At 47.5% G+C, this 20,943-nt stretch overlaps 1 protein-coding gene across 1 annotated transcript; it reads left to right on the top strand.

Annotated features, from left to right (window-relative positions):
• Window positions 1–1,040: 1,040 nt before the first annotated feature.
• LOC120844152 (ATP-binding cassette sub-family A member 17-like) lies at window positions 1,041–20,341 on the top strand. Its single transcript, XM_040215770.3, has 8 exons — window positions 1,041–1,422; window positions 9,317–9,553; window positions 10,173–10,516; window positions 12,002–12,133; window positions 13,136–13,323; window positions 15,025–15,198; window positions 18,639–18,852; window positions 20,054–20,341. Exons 1-8 carry the CDS (start codon window positions 1,041–1,043, stop codon window positions 20,243–20,245), a joined length of 1,863 nt encoding a protein of 620 aa, XP_040071704.2. The 3' UTR covers window positions 20,246–20,341.
• The last annotated feature ends 602 nt before the right edge of the window (window positions 20,342–20,943 follow it).

Raw genomic sequence — 20,943 nt, 5'->3', positions numbered from 1 at the left:
GTAATTGCGATGACTGTATATGGAGATAGTTCTCAAGGAATTGGCGGAACTTTTTATGGCATAAATGAGAGGACAGGATATACTTCCTTTCAGTTATAGCTCATTACAACTGGACAGGTTTAGTCGTATGGATGGTTGGCTGGAAGACATGAACCTGCGCGCACACCGGGAAAGCGGCGCAGTCTTTTTCTTGGGGCTGTTACAAAACTTGTATGTCGTGGTTCGCGACGTTCGCCCGTTGATAGCTACGTGTAGGCGACTTCCTGCAGAGATCGTGGTGCATTGAAGGAGATTATTGCAAAATTTCGTGCACACCGAAAAGAATAAATAAACAGCTACTGGGAAGGCCGAGCATCTTGTCGAATCTTTCACCATAAGACGGCGAAACATGGTGAAACCCTCTAAAGCCTCAGTAACACTGCTCATACATCATACAAAGGACAAAGTGTTCGCGACAGACACGTTGGGAGAATTATCTGCGCCTCACACATACCCCAAGAACGTTTGCTTCATACGTGTGTATGCTTCGAACCTGCTTGCAGACAGTATTTTTATAACTAATGTGACATATAGTATTTTTATAACCAATGTGACATAAAGCATTTTTATAACCAATGTTACATAAAAGCAAGAAACAAGCATCACACAGTGTCTGCAGACTGTTTTTTACATGGTGTACCAGCAGTATGACTGCGGGCTTATAACGTCGTTTGGTGTCTTCAAGTGAAACATCGATAAACATAGTGAGGCTTCATTTTAAACTTTTTTCTCGAATTCTGCAATTTGTTTTTGTTACTTTTGTTTCTTAGTTGGGCAGTACTCTCCCGCGAAGTGGACACATCAATCATTCTTATGTATTTAGAGTTCTTCGACCTGAATCTGAAACTTCCATCGCTCGTTTGAAAAGGTCTTGCAGCGAAGTAGATACGTGCGCCGTTCCCACAGTGCGCACATCACAGTGACACGATTGCCATCCCCGATCCGTCCACAGGGTGGAACTCTGGTACAGCGCGTACACCAACGGCAGCCAGGCCGTCGCGATGAACCTGCTGACAACCGCGCTGCTCCGACTCCGAACGGGCAATCCGACGGCCGACCTGTCGGCCACCGTCGTGGTCCATGAGCAGCCGGTCGATAGCGACCGGCACGACGTCGATCTGGCCTCGGAGATGATCCGCAAGAGCGTTGTCTTCCGCAGCTTCTCCTTCCCGGTGGTGACGTCCCTGATCGTGGCCGGCTTCGTCCTCTTCCCGGTCGCGGAGCGCACGTGCCAGGCCAAAACGTTGCAGCTCATGACCGGCATGTCGGGGAGCGCCTACTGGGGCTCCAACCTCATGTTCGACCTTGTCGTGTACTGGGTCATCTGGATCTTCGCCGCGATGGTCGTGGTCCAATACGTCGAGCTCTTCATTGACTCCATACGTAATCGTGGGGACTAATTCATCGGCTTGTCCCTCTAACCAAGCGCTCTGTATCTTTTTTTTAACGTTGTTCCGGGGATTTTATTTAGTGTGCTGGCGCAATGCCTCCTATACTCAGTTTCAGCGTTTATCTCGCAATCCAAATATGCCGAGTCATTAAGCTATGGACGCATCCGTGGTGTCTGATATTTTGAAGAGCAACCCAGGACCCGTTTCACAGCCATGCATAGACAAAGATGGCAGCATGAGGAAAAACCGCAGCGAACGCTATGATCCGATGGAGCCAATGAATCGCTACCGAAAGTTTTTCCTCACGGCGCTCGTTGTGTCATCTTTGTGCTTTTGCTACCTTATGTATATTTGCTGAACCTACCACGAACAGACATTGGCGGAAAGTTTTCAATTTCCCATCTTCCGTCTCTTCTTGTACGAAGAGAAACAAATGAAATTGAATTGAACTAAATTGAATGCAGTCCTAATCCCCCTCCCCCTGCCCCCAGTAGCCAGAGGTCCCTAAAGAGAATATTTCCAGTTCCGACGAGACGCGGTAGGCGTACTGGAAAAACGGTAGGCGATACGCGGCATGGCAACACCGCTCGCGCCTGATTGGCTCCTCCTAAAAAAAATGAAAGTCGTTTACGACTCCCTGTCACGCCGGAAGAGCGCAGCTCTTGAGGAGGAGGATGGAACGGTACTGAGGGATAGGATGGAAAAGTACTGAGGGATAGGTGACTCCCTGAGGTCACATGACCTCAGGGGGGTCACGTGAACTAAGGGGGGTCACATTACATGTGGGTCGCGTGACCTGAGGGGGTCACGTGACCTCAGGGGGGTCACGTGACCTTAGCAAGTAACCCTTATGACCCTCGTGACCCTCGTGAGGGTAACCATCGCAACCCTCGTGAGGGTAACCCTAGTAACCTTTGTGAGGGTAACTCTCGTGACCCCCGTGAGGGTAACTCTCATAACCCTCGTGACCCTCGTGAGGGTACCCCTTTTGAGGATAACTAACCCTCGTCACCCTCGTGAGGGTTACGAGGGTTACCAGGGTTACTCTCACGAGAGTTTCGAGGGTAACCGTCGTGATCCTCGTGAGGGTAACCCACTAATCTCTATGACAATTGCTGGATCGCGTTTGCCCGCTCCGCGAATGCGGTCACTGGCGGCCATCTTTAGGTAGAGTTATATCACCTCTAGCCAATGTAAGCTGCTGCAGCCGCTATCATTCATCCATGGCAGATAGCGTTTTGGCAGGTGGGTTGGCAGGCTGCGGTCAAAATAGCGTGGATGATATTGCGTGCTTGATTAAAATTATTTGACGAAACATGTTTTTGAAACCCGGCGTGAACAGTAGTCCGGTTTTTGAGGACCTGGTAAAAGTTTCACGAAATCGCAGCACCGGGAGAAAAGCAGCACAGCACGTATCGAAAGTCGCATCGAAAGAAGCATCGAAAGCAGACGACGGTACGGAGTCTGCTTTTGATGCGAGCTGCGCTGCTTTCCCCCGGTGCTGCACTTTCGTAGAACTTTGGCCGGGTCCTCAAAGATGAGGCTACCGTTCACGCCGGGTTTCAAGAATCTGCTTCGTCGAACAACTTCAATCAAGCACGAAATGTCACCCACGGTACAGTGTACTAGATCTACGGCTATTCTTATGGCAGCCTGCCGCCATTGCGCTGTCCGCCATATTACTATGATGGCTAGAGATGATATAACTCTACCTAAAGATGGCCGCCAGTGACCGCATTCCGGTCCATAGGAGGAGCTGGTCAAACGCGATCCAGCAAATAGACATAGAGATCAGTGGGGTAACCCTTGTGACAGTAACCCTCGTAACCCTCACGAGAATTACGCCGACGGCGGCGACGCCGCTTAAAGGCTGAACTCCATGGAACGAAGTATGTCCCTAGTAAAAAAATCATTTGTATGAGAAATTTCTTGTGTCCAATAAACACATATGAATCATACAATATATATAAGAACATACAAGAACCATATAAGAATTATATGAGAACTATATAAGAATTATATAAGATATATAAGAACCCCATAAGAAACTTATAACAAAGTTCCCACTAGTTTCTTATATGGTGCTTGTATGTTCTCATATCTTATATAGTTCTTATATACTTATATAGTTCTTATAGTGTTCTTATACGGTTCTTATATGTTCATATATATCTTGTATGATTCATATGTGTTTATTGGACACAAGGAATTTCTCATACAAATGAGAATTTTCAGTAGGGGTGACGAATAACTGGCGAACGCCGCCCGACGGCACGCTCGCTTTGTGCGCGACGTAGCAGCCATTGTGTTGATTCCACGCGCAGAGCAAAAGCCGCCGGGCAAGATTCGTCGGTTATTCGCAGCATAATCGCCCCATGGAGTTCAGCCTCAAGCCGGAAACGGGCGCCTAAGAGCTGCGCTCTATAGACGATTGCAAGCTGGGCGACTGGCCGCCGCCATGTCTCTGCTCGAGCGGGCACGCCCGTGCGATTACGAGCTTGCCAAAGCTACGTTCACCCGCGCGTTGCACGCGCTTGCACACATGGGGCACCACTTGTGGCGCCATGCTTGCAATTGTCTATAAGGACGCTGTGTTTTCACACATAGCAACGGGCGGTTGCTGCGCTGGCCGGCAAAGGGTTCGCGTTGCGCGTGTGTGTATCACTGGAGCGATTTTTACTCTACTCCCCACCCCGTTCACGCTGCTTGGCGGCGACGTCGCGCTTGTATCACTAGGGCGCATCTAACCCCCCTCCCCCCCTCCGGTGCGACAACCTCCAGCTAGGCTGTCGCACGTTCTTAAAGAATAGAGTTCCCTCCATGCATCGCGGCAGCGGTAGCGTAGTGAAACTGGCTGGTGAGATCGGTCTATTGACCCTTAGTCTTTTCATTCGGTAGAACCCCTTCCGTTGTTTGAAGCAATTATATAAAAACTGCCTACAACAAAAAAAAAACAAAAAAAAAAAAAAACATCGCACTGTTTTTTGTTTTGGGATTTTTTTCCGTCGTTCTGATGGCCTAATGCCACATTCATTAGCTGCAAACGATAATAAGATGCCGGAGAGTATATCACGCCCTCAATGATTATAGTTGCCTACATTCACTAAACAAAAATAGAAATACATATACTTTTTTTTTCAGGGTACAAACATTTATCATTTATAGACCTTTGCAAAAAGGTATATAAAAAGCCTCTGCCCGCTGCCGTCTTTGTCTGATGGACTTTGGAACGACTACTGAGCATGCGCTGTTGCTCTGCTGTACGGCATATCAGACGCTGTGAAAGCGTCCACAGCTCTGTGACTCAGCATTTTTCACCCGGGTGATAAGCGATGCAAAGGTCTAATAATAATAATAATAATAGTCTTTATTTTATGTGTCCACAAACAGCTCAGGGACTTTTGTGTGGTACACAGCAATTGCCGACAAGATAAAAGTATAAGTACAGAGAAAACATGGCTGTACCAAGAAAGTACTCACAAAACAAACGAAAAACACAAGGTGCCATCTGACATCTGACAAGCAAGATAAGGTAAAATAAGAAGAGCGAGGCACTGAAAATACCAATCAGCAACCCCAAAACAAAAAAAACAAAACAAAAAAAAACGCTAGAAATTGCAAACTTCTGGGATTATTTACTCCGAAAAGTCTACTTGTCACTGAATATATCTAGGAGCGAACAATCCAACTTATTAAAATCATGCTGCCTTTGTATTAGGGGAGACGTGTAAAAAAAAAAAAACGTGGATATAAAAAATAGCGATTACGGCTCGAATCTGGTGGGGCGTGAAAACATACAGCGCTTAACAAGACAGGACAGTCGACAAGCCCATTGACAAGTTTGGGTAAAAACAAGATATACCGACAACGCCGTCTGTCAAACAAAGTAGATAAACCAAGTCTCTTGAGCAGCCAATAATTATAATAAAAGTTACGTAAAAAAAAAAAGGAAGGATCGAAAACGATGCGAATTAAGCGATTCTGTACACGTTCGATAGAGCAAGATGCTTTATCATTTATACAATTCCACACTATAGATGCAAACTCGAGTTTTGAGCGAATTAGACAACAAAATAAACGAACGATACATGCATGGAGGCGAATACAAACGCTGTATTACTTGTATTTTCATATTAACCGGAGACACGGAACGATAGAAGTACAGACAAAACAACAAGTCTCAATCGTAGAAGGCATACTTGTTGTTGAGACTTGTTCTTTTTGTCCGTTTTTCCATCATTCCGTGTCTCTAATTATTATGCAAGTTCTTCACCCGGCTCACCTGTGTTTTTACCCTTTCTTCGAGTATTACTTACAGTTTGTTGCAGCGGATTTTTTTTTCCAGTGACAATGTAATAATTTATTGTTGTCTTCATGCAGTCGCCCTGATTGTGGTCATCGGAGTGTTTTCGGGCTTGGCTCTTCCGTGTGCCTACCTTCTGTCCCGGAGAGCAAATACGCAGTACGGGGCCTTCGCCATCGTCACAATCACCTTCAGCTTTTTCGGTGAGGGTTCGAGATGACAACGCAGGATTCATAAACCAGAGTTCACTCATGCATACCCTGGTATACAGTCGCAAACGATAGAGTTATTAGAGAGTTTTAGTAGATCGTTCCGATACCTCCGATAGCCCCGATAACGATACTAAGCATGCTCAAGAGAGGCGGTGGCGGAGTATCGGGTATCGTTATCGGAGGTATCGGAACGATCTACTAAAACTCTCTATAAGCGAGGATAAGACCCCTTCCGGAATTCGCGAGCCAACTATTAGAAGGTCGGAACGACTGCACAATGGCGGAACAACGGACATTGTGGAACGGTGGAATGTTCAAGTCATTCCATAAGATATCGAACGTCGGAGCTCGGCCAACGCTGGGAGTCGACAATTTAATCGAACGGCGTCGACAGTGCAACGTCACTGCGCTCATCACCTTTTAGAGCGCAGCTCTTAGGGGCCCGTTTCCGGCTTGAGCGGCGTCGCCGTCGCCGTCGGCGTAACCGCGAGATCACGTGACCCCCCTGGTCACGTGACCCCCCCCCCCCGAGGTCACGTGACCCCCTGAGCTCACGTGGTCGCGTGACCCCCTGAGGTCACGTGACTCCCTAAGGTCACGTGACTCCCTAAGGTCACGTAACCCCCTGAGGTCACGTGACCACCTGAGGTAACGTGACCCCCTGAGGTCACGTGACCCCCTGACGTCACACGAACCCCCTGAAGTCACGTGACCTCAAGGAGTCACCAATCCCTCAGTATGCTCCCATCTTCCTCTTCAAGAGCTGCGCTCTAACCGGCGCTACAGGGAATTGTAAACGGCTTTCAATTTTTTCGGTGGGTGTTTTTTTTTTCTTCTACTCCAACCACACGCGTAAGGTGTTCCGTGACGTTGCGGTTTTAGTCCGCCATAGTGCAGAGATTCCAGAGCTGCCAACAGAGGGCAGTATTTCAAAGGGGGTCCATATTGTGCAAATAGGCGGCATTTCAGCGGCTGCTCGACTTTTGCCGCTACTCCCTACTTTGTCGGCAAACGATCGCCGAGTCAACACCGATAGTATTGTATAGTGCTCGGTGAAAAAAAAGTAAACCGCTTATCATCATTTATATGCCTCGCGAACTTATTATCAGACACCCGCTCAACCTGCTGACCCGGTGGATTCAGCCAGGCTTGATTTTGCCGTCTGTTGCCCGGAACGCCTCTATATTCTACAAAATCAGCATTAACTCTGCAACAGCCGATCAAGTGGGGAGTGACGCCAAAAAAACTGAACAGCTGCCGAAACCTGGATAATGGTTGAGCTTTCGGCTGACAGCGCGGCAGGCCTTGTAAGCCACGCGTTCGCCCGCTCGCAGCTGGCTTTTTCATATCGTTTAAACTAGAGTCACTAAATGAGCCGCGCTTAGAGTCTCGGCACTCCGTTCCCCGACATTGTTGTGGGCGCCGCCATTTTGGCTCGTATGCAGAGCAGACGCAACTGCTGATCGTCATGATTCAAAATTGCAACTTCCTCAGCATTAGATTCGGTGTTAGGAGGTGGAGGTCGGAAAAGCGTTTCCTGTGATTTGAGATAAAGCTTCAGATAACTGGCAACCACGATCTTAAGACACAATATTGCCAAGTGTCTTTACTCTGAAGCGTAGCTTATTTGGTGGCACTAGTTTCAACCGTAGAATGAATGAGTTACACCCCGCCCCAAGCGCCCTCTGGTGAACCCAAGGACCCACAGAAAAGTGAGCGTGGAGAAAACGCACTTTTGGCACTACCTGATGGACTCCATTAGATCGCAGGACTGGCTGCGGTGAAGCCTAAAGTAAAGCGGGATGCGACACACTCCCAATCTGACTCCAACCTCGTGACGCCGCCAAGCTTGCCGTTCACGTTGACTGAAAGTCAGTGGGGCGTAATTTCGAGGAGGACGTAGCTCTTGCCGTCAATATATTTACGCGATCTATTACGACAGCCTCGCCCAAAATTACTTGAAATACGGGGCTTGCATTGACACCAAATTAGCCGCCATTGTGGTGCAGCGTACATTTTGGACCGCAGAATCCTTTTTCTTTAGTCGGCAAGAAGATGGCAGGGATGACCACCAGCATGCTGCGGTGATGTCACGTGCCAGGCACACGTAGCCTCATTATCCTATACACGCAGTGGTCTCAAACTCATTCGAGTGTGGGGAGCAGATAGCCCACCTCCGAAAAGGACGCGGGCGAGGGATAGGGGGGGGGGGGGGGGGAGGCAATATTTTGCTATTGTGGGCCAGAGCTATAAGCGAAAAAAAAAAATCATTGGTGTTTCACGTTGCAAAGCAGCTGACCATCCCAGCGACATCTAGACAAGGAACCTTGTGCTGTCTGCTTTTCGTAAGCTAACAGTTTTGCCGTCTTTAGCTTTCATTTGCATGCACGACAACTTTGGGCCCCCAGATGATGTTATAACGAGATTTAAAACACAGCCACACCACAGCACTGACAGTTTTAATATAACGAGAGCAAGCACACCGTCATTGTATTGTCAAATATTCACTAGGATCAACAGGTATACAAAATGTCTCTTCCTGCGGCAGTTTCTACTTTCCTAGCGATTTTTATAGCAGCATTATAAGAATATCAAGACAATAATCTTTAAGCCTTTTTATGTCAGCTAAAAGCCCGAGCTTACAGATTTATTTTTGGCAGTTTCTTCTGATTAAAAGTTTGTGCAGCCGGGGTGCCTCCTTGGGTAAAGAGCTCGCGCTTGTATCCCAGTGGTGGTATTGCCATTCCGGTTGGTTTAGACAACAAAATAATGAGAAGCCAATGTTTAGACTAAGCATTACTAAAAAAACAATACGCAGATTAGTGCAAAATAAGTGAATACGCTACATAAGCAGTGTTTTTTTTTATTTTTTTTTTTAGCGGAAATAAATTGACGATATAAATCTATTTTTCACGGCGCATCAGGCACTCGAGGCATATGAACGGGAGCTCGCATCAGCGGGATGCTTGCGGGCCGCTTTCCAAAGCGTCGCGGGTCGCGTGTTTGACATTCCTGCTATACAGCTTCGACAAAAAAGGTTCATACTGTACTCTGATAGTTCTCGTTGAGTAATTATTGTGCAACAATGAATCCGCGGTTGAACTTAACGGGCCGTTAAGTTCCGTAAAGCCGTGGTCACACTGTTATAATACATCACACAAAAGAGAGTCGGCAGTCACTGTCTGGTTGTATGACCAATCATATTGGTCATACAAAAAACAACAACCCCTCTGCACAGACATGTTTGAAGCCTACATATGTAAGGAGCAAACATACCTGGAGCACGTTTGGCGCGTGCCCGTATAATTTAGTCAATATTTCGTATGACTGCAGCGAACTGCGGGTCCTTTGTACGATGTCCCGTTTTCCAGGTACAAGCTTGCTCATCCTGTCGGGTCTCACGGGTGCCTACGAGCGCGACGAACAAGTGACGTTGGACTACGTCTACATGATGCTCCCGCCGTACGCCTTCCCCAGCTGCCTCATCAAGATCCTGAAGCTGGAGATGGAGAACAGGGTCTGCCTCAGGCACAGGCACAGCATCATCAAAGCCAAGTGCAAAAACCTGCGCAACGAAATGTGGGGACACATGCTCTACTGCTGCTCTAGTAAGCGCAGGATACTTCTGCCCTCTTGACGAAATATCTTTTGACTGATTGGGAGAAGCCGCAACAAAAAGTTGTTGCAAAAGGGGTGTGCCAATAGAGGTTACAATTGAATTGCGCTGCATCAAGCGTAACGTTTACGGGGCAAGGGAAAGCCATCCTTCCCTGTACCGCAGTGCAAGTCTTAAGTTCGTGGTGGATAAGCGCAACGCAGCTCAGAGCATGTGGAGTAAAAGCTCGCACTGCTGAACCTGCAGGGATCTCGAGTTCAAACCCCACCCTTGCCCGTTTCGATCTGGATGAGTATCGTACCAGCCTGCGGTCGTGTGATGCACGTGATGCACGTTAAATACCCCGGGATATCAGTCGTACTGTACTAACTAAAGTTTGAATCTACATCGTACACTGTCGCCGCATCTTCAAGGTTGAACAACGTTCTTTCGTTGTATAAACAAATTTTTAAAGTATGCGGCCGTACCTTAACGATTATTAAAGAGAATGGTTATTAAAGAGAACGCTTTGTTGAAGTTAGCTATGTCAATGCGCCATTTGAATGAAACAGACAAGAACACGTGCCTCGAAGTTTCTGCGGGGCACGGTCTGATCTTTCTTCGCCTTTCAGCCACAGAGGAAGAAAGCGACTATTGGTCAGCGGTGCATCCTTTGGGCTTCAGCCAGAGGGGCGTGGGCTATGAGGTGATTGTCATGGCCATTGAGGGGACGCTGCTGTTCCTCCTGCTCAGCTGGCTGGACTCCGGGTCCCTCCCCATCAGCGAGGCGTACGACCCCGACAAGCACAAGGCTAACGAAAGCCTGGATAGAGACGTGATGGCCGAGAAGGATACAGTGCGGAACATCGTGTCCAAGAAGATGTTCTCCAAGGCGGCTCTGACGGTAGAGGATCTACACAAGAAGTTCGCAACCGTGCACGCCGTCAAGGGACTGTCCTTCACTGTCCTGTCCAAGGTGAGAATAATCTCGTGCTACAGGCAGGCTTGTACTAAGGCGCTACAAGTAACGCGTTAGGGCCCGTTTACACAGTGGCGTTTGCTTAGGGCTGAGTCCTCGTGATCTCTTTAGACGGGAGAACGCACGTTGGTGCCATCTAGGTGGTAATTCTGAAACTGCATTTCACTTGAGCGAATGCTTAGCGGTATTTGAGAGAAAAAGTTTTTCAAAACCAAGAAAGAAAGAATGATCGGCGAAAAAATAGGAAATATACGAAACTTTCAAGTGTTCCACACATTCCCGATAGATGGCGCCAGTGCGTTCTCTCCTCTAGACTATACAGTTAACTCGACCCTCTTCGTAAAAAATTGTAAGTAATTTTAACTTTTAATGCAAATGGTCGTAAGCAGTCGCAAATGCGGGGACCGCTTCTGGAAGCCTCAAAGTGAATGTGTCGCTAAAAGACAGCTTCTTCAGGACTGATGCTGAATGTCGGCTGCCACTTTGAACTTGCCAGAAGGTTTCTTGAAACATTAGGCCACTCGTTACACTTAGAATTGAAGGATGCCGGTCGTTGTTCAAGTATTTTGGATAATTACACTTACCTGGTTTTTACAGCGGCGTAAATATATGCGTCCTACCGTACACAATGCATGACGCCACTTGATTTGACTACGCTTCTGTCGTGCATTTTCTCCCTTTAATTCGTTTCTGCTACTCAATTGTGTCCTGCTCTTTAATGTGATAAAGAAAAAAAGAATGCGTCAAAATGCCTGGCAGGCTTGCAGCAAGCTATGGAATAAAAAAAGTGAAAACCGTTTACAACTCCCTGTAACGCCGAATTAGAGCGCAGCTCTTGAGGAGGAGGAGGGAAGGGTACTGAGGGGGAGGGGTGATGTGACCTCGGGGGGGGGGGGGGGGGGGGTCACGTGACCTGGGGGAAGGGGGGGTCACGTGACCCCCCCTCCCCGAGATTACCGAAGGTAGCCGAGGTTTTCCCAAATGAACCCGAAATCCTCCCGAGGTCCTCCCGAAGGAACCCGAGGTCCACCCGAGGTCCTCCCGAAGGAACCCGAGGTCCTCCCGAGGTCATACCGAAGGAACCCGAGGTTTTCCCGAGGTTCTCCCGAAGAAACCCGAGGTCCTCCCGAAGGAACCCGAGGTCCTAATGGAGGACCTCGGGTTTCTCGGGGAAAATTTACCCATAATGCACCGCGCGGTTTCGCCGACGGCGACGTCGATGGCGACGCCAACGGCGACGCCGCTCAAGTTAGAAACGGGCGCCTAAGAGCTGCGCTTTAAAACTTGATCAGTGTAATTTGTAGCTTTATTTTGAGGTGCAATTTACAGCTTTTTTAGTTAGGAGGCCTCAGGTACATGAATTACGTTGTGCGAACTTGGTTCTGTGAGAAAGCAACGATAAATTAGTTGCCTTTATGAGGGAGGCCTGTTTTGTCTTGGAGTCCTCTTTATTATGCGTAATCTATCGCGGACGGCCCGCAGGAGTGCTTTGGTTTCCTTGGCTCAAATGGCGCTGGCAAGACCACCGCCTTCCAGATGCTCGCAGCACTTATTCCTGCGAGCCGCGGAGAGGCGTACATGAGGAGGTGCATCCTGTCTTGGGAAGCCAGGAAGGTAGGCAAAGGACGCGAAGACGAGCCGAGCCAATTGCTGAATAAGACAAGATGGTTGTCTCGGTTTGTCTTAAACTTTGTTTCACCTTCAGTCTGAGCGTAGTCAAAAGCTATAAGACTAACAGACAGACAAACCAAAAACGCAATGTCGCGGCGCATTCATTGTCCATAATTGGTTCATCTTGTGGTAGCATTCTATTCTCACCGAAGGACGACGAACGCAGTTTGGTTGCTTTTTGGCACTGTTCTATTGCCCCCATCGACTCGTAGTGTCGGCTGCGCCTTGCGGAACGAAGTATAGTCATGTTATTTTCCATAGGTTTGTTAGACGTACCAGGACACCCCCGCACAGTCCTCGTTTCCGTCCGTGCAGCTGCTACAAATCAATCATGTCGGTTTATATTCTTTGTTTAATCCAGATTTTTGAAAAAGTGCCATAGCCTTCACTATCTGTTTGACCACATGATAATATGTCTATAGCAATATACTTGCATATCCAACGAATATCGTAGTCTAAAAACGGTTTCGGTCAAAGATGTTGTCTGTGCAGTGATAATAAATATGATATATGGATAGCTCATTGTTCTCTACAGGTTACGTTTCTGAATGATGCCGTTTTTGGGCCTCGTCATTGGCTGTAAGTGCTACATATGAATGACTTGCATTAACGTCACAACAGCCATGATGGAGGCCTTGAGGCTGAGCTCGTACCTTGTGCTCTCATTACGGACAGGATTTGTTTTTCTCACCGATAACAAGTAGGAATGGGCTGAGTACGTGCGGTGCGTTGACGACACGTGCAAGTCTTATTTTATAAGTGCAGTGATCGGGCCACGACGTACTTTGTGGGAAAGCAGACTGGCGAATATATCGGAGGGCTTGGACGCCAAGCTATTATATTGCAGCCTTCTTTATTATTGTTGACTGTGTTTCGTGTGTCCACGGATATGTACAGATATCCTAGTAGAGGGAAGACTTTTCTCGAGAATGCCTCATGTTCCAGTGGCAGTCCAAGGTCGGGTACTGCCCTCAGTATGGCGGACTGCTGGAGACCCTGACTGCCCGCGAGTACCTGAGACTGTTCGCATCCCTGCGCGGCGTATCGACCCACAAGATCGATCAGCTGGTCGAGAGCATCTTTAACCTCATGGGGCTCGACGGCATCGCGGACAACCGGTGTGGAACTTACAGGTTGGAACACTGCCCCGGGACCACAGGATTGCCCCAAAGACTGCATCCTGACGCACGTCTTTGACGTTGTCGTCACTCTAAAGCGGTGACCCTGTCTGCCTAATGAAGCAGGCACAGGCCATTGTCCGTTGAAAAAGCGGACACCTGGGACTCTAAAGTCTTTTTCACACGCTTGAATTTGCTTACGACCGAGTTTTTGTGATCTCTTATGACAAGAGAGCACACTGGCACGCTGGCGCCATCTCTTAGGTGGCCCTGAAGCTGCATTTCACTAGAGCAACAGCTTTGCGGTGTTTTCGAGATCAAACGTATTCTCTGTGTAGGAAAAATAGTAATTTACAACATTGTCACAAGTTTTTCGAGCCAAGAAAGAAAGAATAATGCGCGAGCTCTTTCATTACTTCCGTAACGTGCATTCCAAGCGATCGATCGTCTCTTGCTCTTGGCAGACGATAAGTGGGAGCTAATTATGAGAGCATGCGCCGTGGAAGATCAGCTCATATATGCCCCTAAAGAAATTCCGTGAGTCCCATTTTCTGCAGAATACAGTGGCGATCACAGCGAACTGCAGAAAGATCCTAATCAATGACAAAGCTCAGAGTGCGAATAATACGTCTAAAAAAATGTCACTGTGCTCAAGGACAGTGAGAAAGTGAAACGTTGCGCTTATTGTCCATGCGCACGTCGCATTTTTTAGGCCTAAATGTTTCCCGATGCCTCGTCATTTGCAGGGATTCATTTGTTGATCACCGTAATGGCTGTGCTTTTACGAGGAAGCAAACTCGCAAACCTTTTTCGAGGGTATGTCGTCCAGGGGATACCACGCCTAAAAGGAATCGGAGAATCAGCTCATCACTCCAAACACTCTGGAGCGCCTTGTCTCTCGCAAAACACTCGGAAAAACCAATCGCTGCAACCTAGGAAGAGGGCTCGGAAGAAAATGAAACTAATAATATATTTAAACACACCAAAAATCAGCAGTCCTGTGTTAATCTGTTAACCCACAGTCAGTGATAGCTGCGATACGTCACGGCGAAGTCGTTGGTCATCGACGTCTTGTTCACGCACCGCTGGGTCCATGAACAAAAAAAGCCTTCGGAACGAAATAGAATCTTAACATTTTCGTCCGAACGTGTGTTTTTGTTTCCTGTTTTTGTTGTTGTTGTTCAAGAGCACGGTGATAGCGCGTCTCCCTACGCAAGCTCTTCGCATCGACAGTACAACGATGGCATTTTGTTATCAGCTACTTCTTTGTATTTTCCCAGAGAGCGCGTGCAGTTGGCATCAGGTATTATACAAAACCCCAAGTATAAAGCGGGTTGTTAACGCGATGGCGGAGCCCTCTGGAAAAGCCTCCGCTTCGCACGCAGCGTACCCAGGTTCGACCCCCGAGGGCGGTGGGCGATCTTTTTTTTGGATTTGGTAACACCAGCGACGGACACCCTACACCCTACTACGTCAACTACAACATCAACAACAGCAACTACTACTACAACATCAACATCAACAACGGACGTCATTTCCAGTGGGGGGAAGAGCCCCCAACATCTATCGCTGCAGTGATTGTCTCTCCCAAGCGCTTTGTGCGAGAGCAGGCGCTCCAGATTTCTTAGAGAGCATCTTCACCCTGCACGCGGATAACGGTTTGATCACTGACCATTGGTCTAACCGGCCGACCTCCCCTGCCTGTTGCATTTACAGCGGGGGCAACAAGCGCAAATTGAGCATGGCTGTGGCCATCATCGGCCTCCCGAGGCTCGTGCTTCTGGACGAACCCACGGCCGGCGTGGACGTGGTCGCCAGGAGGCGGATGCTGTCCGGCCTCAAGGTCGTCATGGACTACTCGGACATGTCCGTCGTCCTCACGTCGCAGAAGTAAGCGCTGCACCTTAAAACGAAAATGACTGCACTGGCTTTGATTGAAATTCGACAGTACTTCGCATCACATTCTATACTAGGTTTGTTTATGAAACGGCGTGATGTGAAAATTATATGTATAATTTTAGTCGACATCGGTAAAGTTTTCCATCACGTTTAAAAGTAATTAACCTATTTTCCTGATCTCTAGTCTTTTAAACTTTACTAGTTACTTTGTGATTTCACGTGACCTTGCGATGTCACTTGAGATGCGAGTCCTAAATGTCTACTTTCCGCTGACGTGACCATGTAAAGTCACGTGACCCTGTGACATTCATGCCGTGAGACTTGGACAAGCAAGAAAGGTCCGTTGAGGGTTCCCATGCAATGCTATTGCCTTAAAGGGGCACTGACACCCCAAAGGTTGTATTTTTTATGGTCTAAAACGATGCACCTTGTAATCATAAACACGCAAAAAAAAAAAAATCGCCCCCGCGCGCGCGCGCTTTTTTATTTTTGGCGTTTTTCTCTCCCGCTGCTCACCTCCTCGCTTCTTTTGATCGGTGACGTCAAAAATCATAAAATTTAGAAGCTTTGCAGACGACATTTCTATAACATTTAATAACGGCAATTGTAAAACATGTCTTTTAACGCAATTGCGAACTCACTACGGCCCCTCTTTTTGAAATACCAAAAATCAGAGTCCGGTGTGATGTCGCTTCCTCGATTTGTATCCTCCCTCGGAAAACTTGGCGGCCCTCGAGCCGTAGATGATCGGTGAGTCGGGGGAAGAAACCGGTCTTTTCCCGGTCGGTCCGCCGGCGCGTCGGGTCGCGGTGGCAACGGCGCTTTACTTTGTAGCGTGGAGCGGAGGTCCGAGAGAAAGTCAACTCGCAGGAGACCGCAAAATTTGACGTCAGTGCACTGGCGCGGATCGCGCGGGAACTTTGAATTCGGCATTTGGAAATTGTTTCTTCCCAAGTTTCAAATTTTTAGAGTAATGTCCCGGCATCGTTTTCAATCGTTTCAAATAATAATAAAAAAAAATTGATGTGTCATTGTTTTTTTAAAAGGCGTACTGGTTGCAAGCGTTGCCACCAGATGGCTCCTCGACATGCGGCTGATGGTAGCCTATCGCGGACTTGACTTCCTATGCTTCTCTATAGAAGACATGCTTGTTTTGAAAGTCGTGTTCTGGGTTTGCTGGGTCATGTAGAACTTGGCATTTTGGCTACGCGTGTTGCTTAGACACTGTTTCGTCATTGACCCTTGTTTCATGGTTCAATGGTGGCAAGGCAGCTCCATCCACTAGAAAATATTTGTTCTTTTAAATACATTGGTGTTCATTTTTAAGTTCCTACCTATAATAGAAAACTCATTTTGGACACATAACTTCAAGCGCAAATAAAGCTTTTGGATTCTTAAAACGCCATCTTTATCAAATTTCAGAAGTCAAACAGTTTTCATACTGCATCCTCGTCAGATCCAAGCTGGAACATGCTTCTACCATCTGTAATTCTCAAAAGACTTATCTTTCCGACATGTTAGAATCAATTCAAAAGCGCGCGACTCGCTTCATTCTTCACAACGATTCAACCTCAAATATTTCAATACAAAAAAAAAGCTGGATTTTATTACTTCCTCTTAAACACAGGCGCGCTGTAGACAGACTATCTTTTTATCATAACATGTTTTGCACACCTCGGACTGGTCATGAATTTCGCTCACCAGGTAGTCTCCCTACGTCATGAGCCTTGTAATAAGCTCGAATTGCCTTTTGCCAAAACTAACACTTTTAAAAATTCATCCCTCATTTTGTGTAGGAGTGATTGGAATGAAATACCGTAATACTTCGTTATAATAATTATTCATCCCTTATTTTCAACTGAGCTCACTGGACATGTGTTTTTTCATTAGCATGTTGCAGGTAATCATTGAAGGCGAACAGCGTTTGATAAGTTGTTTGCCTCTTTTGTATTTACCTTATATGTGTCAAATGCATTTGTACATTACACCGCTTGTGTAATTCCCCACTGGGGCCCGTAAGGTATAATAAATTAAATGAAATAACAGTTTTATGAACGCGTTGAAGCGGAGAGATCTCTGGCGCGGTGTTGAAACCAGCGTCCGTCAAAATCCCAGCAGACGCTCCAGTCTGATAGAACATGCACACGGGTGCATGGCAACGATGCACTTTTTTTATTTTTTTCTACTTCAGTTGTACCGTCTGAACGGCGGATCGACGCTGGACGCGTTAAGTCGGCGCTCCTTTACTCCTATTCCGACTCTCCGAGTTTCATACTCCGAACGCGGCAACTAAACGGAGCATAGCGTGCAGGAGCGCGACACACCGAAACTATCGACGAGCCGCAGGACCGCACTTCCGCCTGCGCGGTTATGACGAACCCGGCATCACCATATGGAAAAAGATCTATTCATTTACCATGCATGGTGTTCAGATTTAAATGGAAGACAACATTCCCTCTTGTCGACGCAGGAAACTGTCAAACTTGTCGGATTTTCCGTGGTTCCATCAAGGTGCTACGCCGATTCCGGCACGCCACCCTTTAATAGATAGCACGCCAACTCGTTTTCGGGCGAGATGCATGAACAAACCTTTTCCGCAACGCTATCTGATGTTTTGGCTTTCCAATCGAAGTATCTTGGTTCGCTGGGCTAGGCATTCTAAAAAGGGCAGCGGTCCGAATGTCTTCTCATCTCGACAACTTTTTGGTCGCGATGCTATCGGCACGCTACCGTTTTGTTTTGTTGTTATTTTGAGTGACCCACCAACAGCTTAACGCCTCCTTAGCGGTGCAATTATCATTGAGTCAATTAGTAGTAAAATTTTAAACAGAATAAAAAAAAAATGTTAGGACAAAACAACAGTCTCAACACACTTTCAAAATTTACACTCTCCATCAAAAATATCAATACTAACATTCCCACAAATCTGTTCTAAATGGTTATACGTCAGTTGTAGGCGTATCATGGGTGCAGCATGGTAAAAATCGGTAGGGTAAAAAAAAAGTATAAAGTTTACAAGACCTACGAGGAAAGTGCAAATAGATGTGACTGAGTAGCTCCGGTGAATCAATTATACCATTTACAATCCTATACAAATATGTCAGTCCACGAATTGTTCTCCCGTTGTGCAACGAGTCTAACTTCACGTTTGATAGCTGAATTCATTTTCAGGCGAGATGCACGAACAAAACTGCTTGGGTAAGCACTATTGAGCAGAAAAGGGGCAGTGGTCTGGACGCGCCCATCGTCTCGAGAAGGTTTCGGTCAGCGCAGCCATCTTGTTTGTGGGCGTCACGTCACGGAGCGCGAAGAAGTCACTCGCGCTCCGAGAAATGCTCGGTGCACGAAGAGCGCGCTTGTATGTCATATCGTCTTCTCCTCTCATTCGGTTTCTCGGCGCGTGTATATTTTACACCACGCCCCTCTTCCAGGATGGACGAGTGCGAGACGGCTTGCGACCGGATCGGCATCGTGCTGGCCGGGCAGTTCCGCTGCCTCGGCACCCTCCAGCACCTCAAGGACAAGTACGGCACGGGCTCCACCATCAAGCTGAAGCTGCAGAGCAGGGACGCCCAGCTGCGCAGGAGCGTCGAAGACGCCATCGTGGCCCAGTTCCCGGGCATCCAGCTCATGGACTTCCACCAGGCAAGGCGCCCATCGATGCATGCTCTTCTTTCTTGGAAGTGTAATATTGCTGTAGCAAAGCGACATCTTAACTTTACGGCACGTGGAACGGGTTTTCGAATGTTGTGTTTAGGATCCTTGACACCTTACCAGGGTTTAGCATGTTTCAAAGTACGCTCTGCTGACTCGTACGCTACGTAGATCCCGAAAGTAGCGCGATAGACCATTTTCAAAAATGCGTGCCATCTAGTAGCTGCGGCGCCAATTATCTTAGCCCTTGATTGCTTTGACGCGTGTCCTCTGAGCATGTATTGGACACGAGAGCTGAGTCAGCGTTCGGCGAGGACTGGGATTCAATCAGACGCTTCGTGCCCCATGGATGGATGGATGCATGCTAACGGCCGCTCCCTTTATAACGGGCGGTAGCTCTCGCCGCCTAGCTGTTCATCTCTCTTGCCACTGCGAGTTCAGAACATAAAGAAAACAGAGCGAACTTATCACATGGCCGATAAGTGCCCTGTTTGTTTTCTTATCCTCATTTTTTCTTTGCGTTCTAGTATCGCAAAATGCTAAACGAACATGAGCCGCTCTTTCTATTCACGGGTTTGCCGTAACATGTCGAAAATGCTATGGGGGGCGCCGCATACTTCCGGATTGGTTGAATGAACTGCAACCATACCCTGTTGCAGGTTAGAAGAGCCATAGGACAAGTTCCTCCCGCGAAGAGCTAGACGCTTTCCACTTAGCAGATGGAACACCGGAGAGGAGGCGAGTCCCCCCTTGCCTCGTTTCATCTCCTCTTTGGCGTTCACTCTGCTGAGTGGAAGGACTGGTGGGCTTCGCGCGAGGAGCTTGTCTTACTTTTACCTGCAACAGGGTAGCACACCTGGGAGACAGGCGGGACAGAGAAAAATTGGGACTCCCTCCGGCGTGGCTCCGGCCCCAAGACTCAACCCTGTTTCCCAGTGGGTCCGGTGATGGGCTATCGCCGACAAGGTTTTGCCAAGGAATATTGTTATTCCGACAATAATGCAGAGATAGTTACGAAAATGCGGAACGGAAGGGAAATGAAGGACAGGGGAACTAATAGTGCGTTTCTGGTTTGCATGCTAGGTGGCGCGAGGTACCACCCGCTATAAAGGCCACATCTGTTAACATCCACCATTCATCCATCCACCTAGTGTATTGAAGAAAAAAAAATGACCATCCCCATTCTTCGCAGGGCATCTTTGTGTTCCGCCTGGAAGAGAAGCTTCCCTGGAGTGTCCTCTTCTCCAAGATGCTTGAGTTGCAGTCGCAGTTCGTGTTCGAGTACGTGCTGGTGTCGGACACGACGCTCGAGCAGATCTTCATCAACTTTGCCCGAAGCTACGAGAAGGAGGAGCGGGGCAAGACCGCCGAGACTTCCTCCTGAGCGACAGATGGCGCCACCTTCCTTGACAGCGTCTCTCATCATCAACTGGACGATTACGCGTTAAGGAGGGACAATGTATATACAACAGGGTTTACAGTATTACAACTATTCACTCTAATGCCCTAGTTCCGTGGGCACGCGTAACCGGTGTTAAGTCTGATTAGTCACACCTTAATGCGGTTAAGGGTGCCCGTGGAACTGGGGCATTAAATGCCTGCACACGCACGTTCCCACAGAGCATTATGTGTGCAAACTACTACGATCTGCAAAGCCGTCAAGTGATTAACGAGATGTAAAAAAAACATATAATTTATTTTTATTTATTCAGTCGTTTTTGGGTTATTGTCATTCGTCGATCGTGCCCCGAGAATTTCACTGATTTACTCAATGCGTTCTCTACGCGGGAAAGTTGATGGGCAGAGATATTTCATAGCGTATAACTACGGGGCTCATTTCGTTTCAGAGATTTTCAATGAAGGATTGTCGACTTGTCGATAAGAACCTGTTACGGCTGACAAATTTCAATTAGTCTAGCTATCAGACGAATTAAAGGAAACAAAACGTCACGGTTTTAATAACAATATACGAGACACCGTTTCGTTCCAGTAATTTTTTTTAAATTGTTTATAGTGCATTGTTTCTTTGAGGACATGGTGATTTTCTATCGTATTAATAGAATGTTCGCAAAGCTTCTTCGA

Source organism: Ixodes scapularis, unplaced genomic scaffold (assembly GCF_016920785.2).
Source record: "Ixodes scapularis isolate PalLabHiFi unplaced genomic scaffold, ASM1692078v2 PGA_scaffold8__174_contigs__length_109621045, whole genome shotgun sequence".
NCBI classification, from domain to species: domain Eukaryota; kingdom Metazoa; phylum Arthropoda; class Arachnida; order Ixodida; family Ixodidae; genus Ixodes; species Ixodes scapularis.
Note: the sequence above shows the minus strand (reverse complement) of the source record. Positions and strands in the feature narration are given on the sequence as shown.

Excerpts from the sequence above, each read along its gene's own strand:
- LOC120844152 (XM_040215770.3), top strand. The coding sequence starts at position 1,041 with ATGAACCTGCTGACAACCGCGCTGCTCCGACTCCGAACGGGCAATCCG. Across the intron at positions 10,517-12,001 it reads CCTTCACTGTCCTGTCCAAG|GAGTGCTTTGGTTTCCTTGG; the intron begins GTGAGAATAATC and ends GACGGCCCGCAG. Across the intron at positions 13,324-15,024 it reads AACCGGTGTGGAACTTACAG|CGGGGGCAACAAGCGCAAAT; the intron begins GTTGGAACACTG and ends TTGCATTTACAG.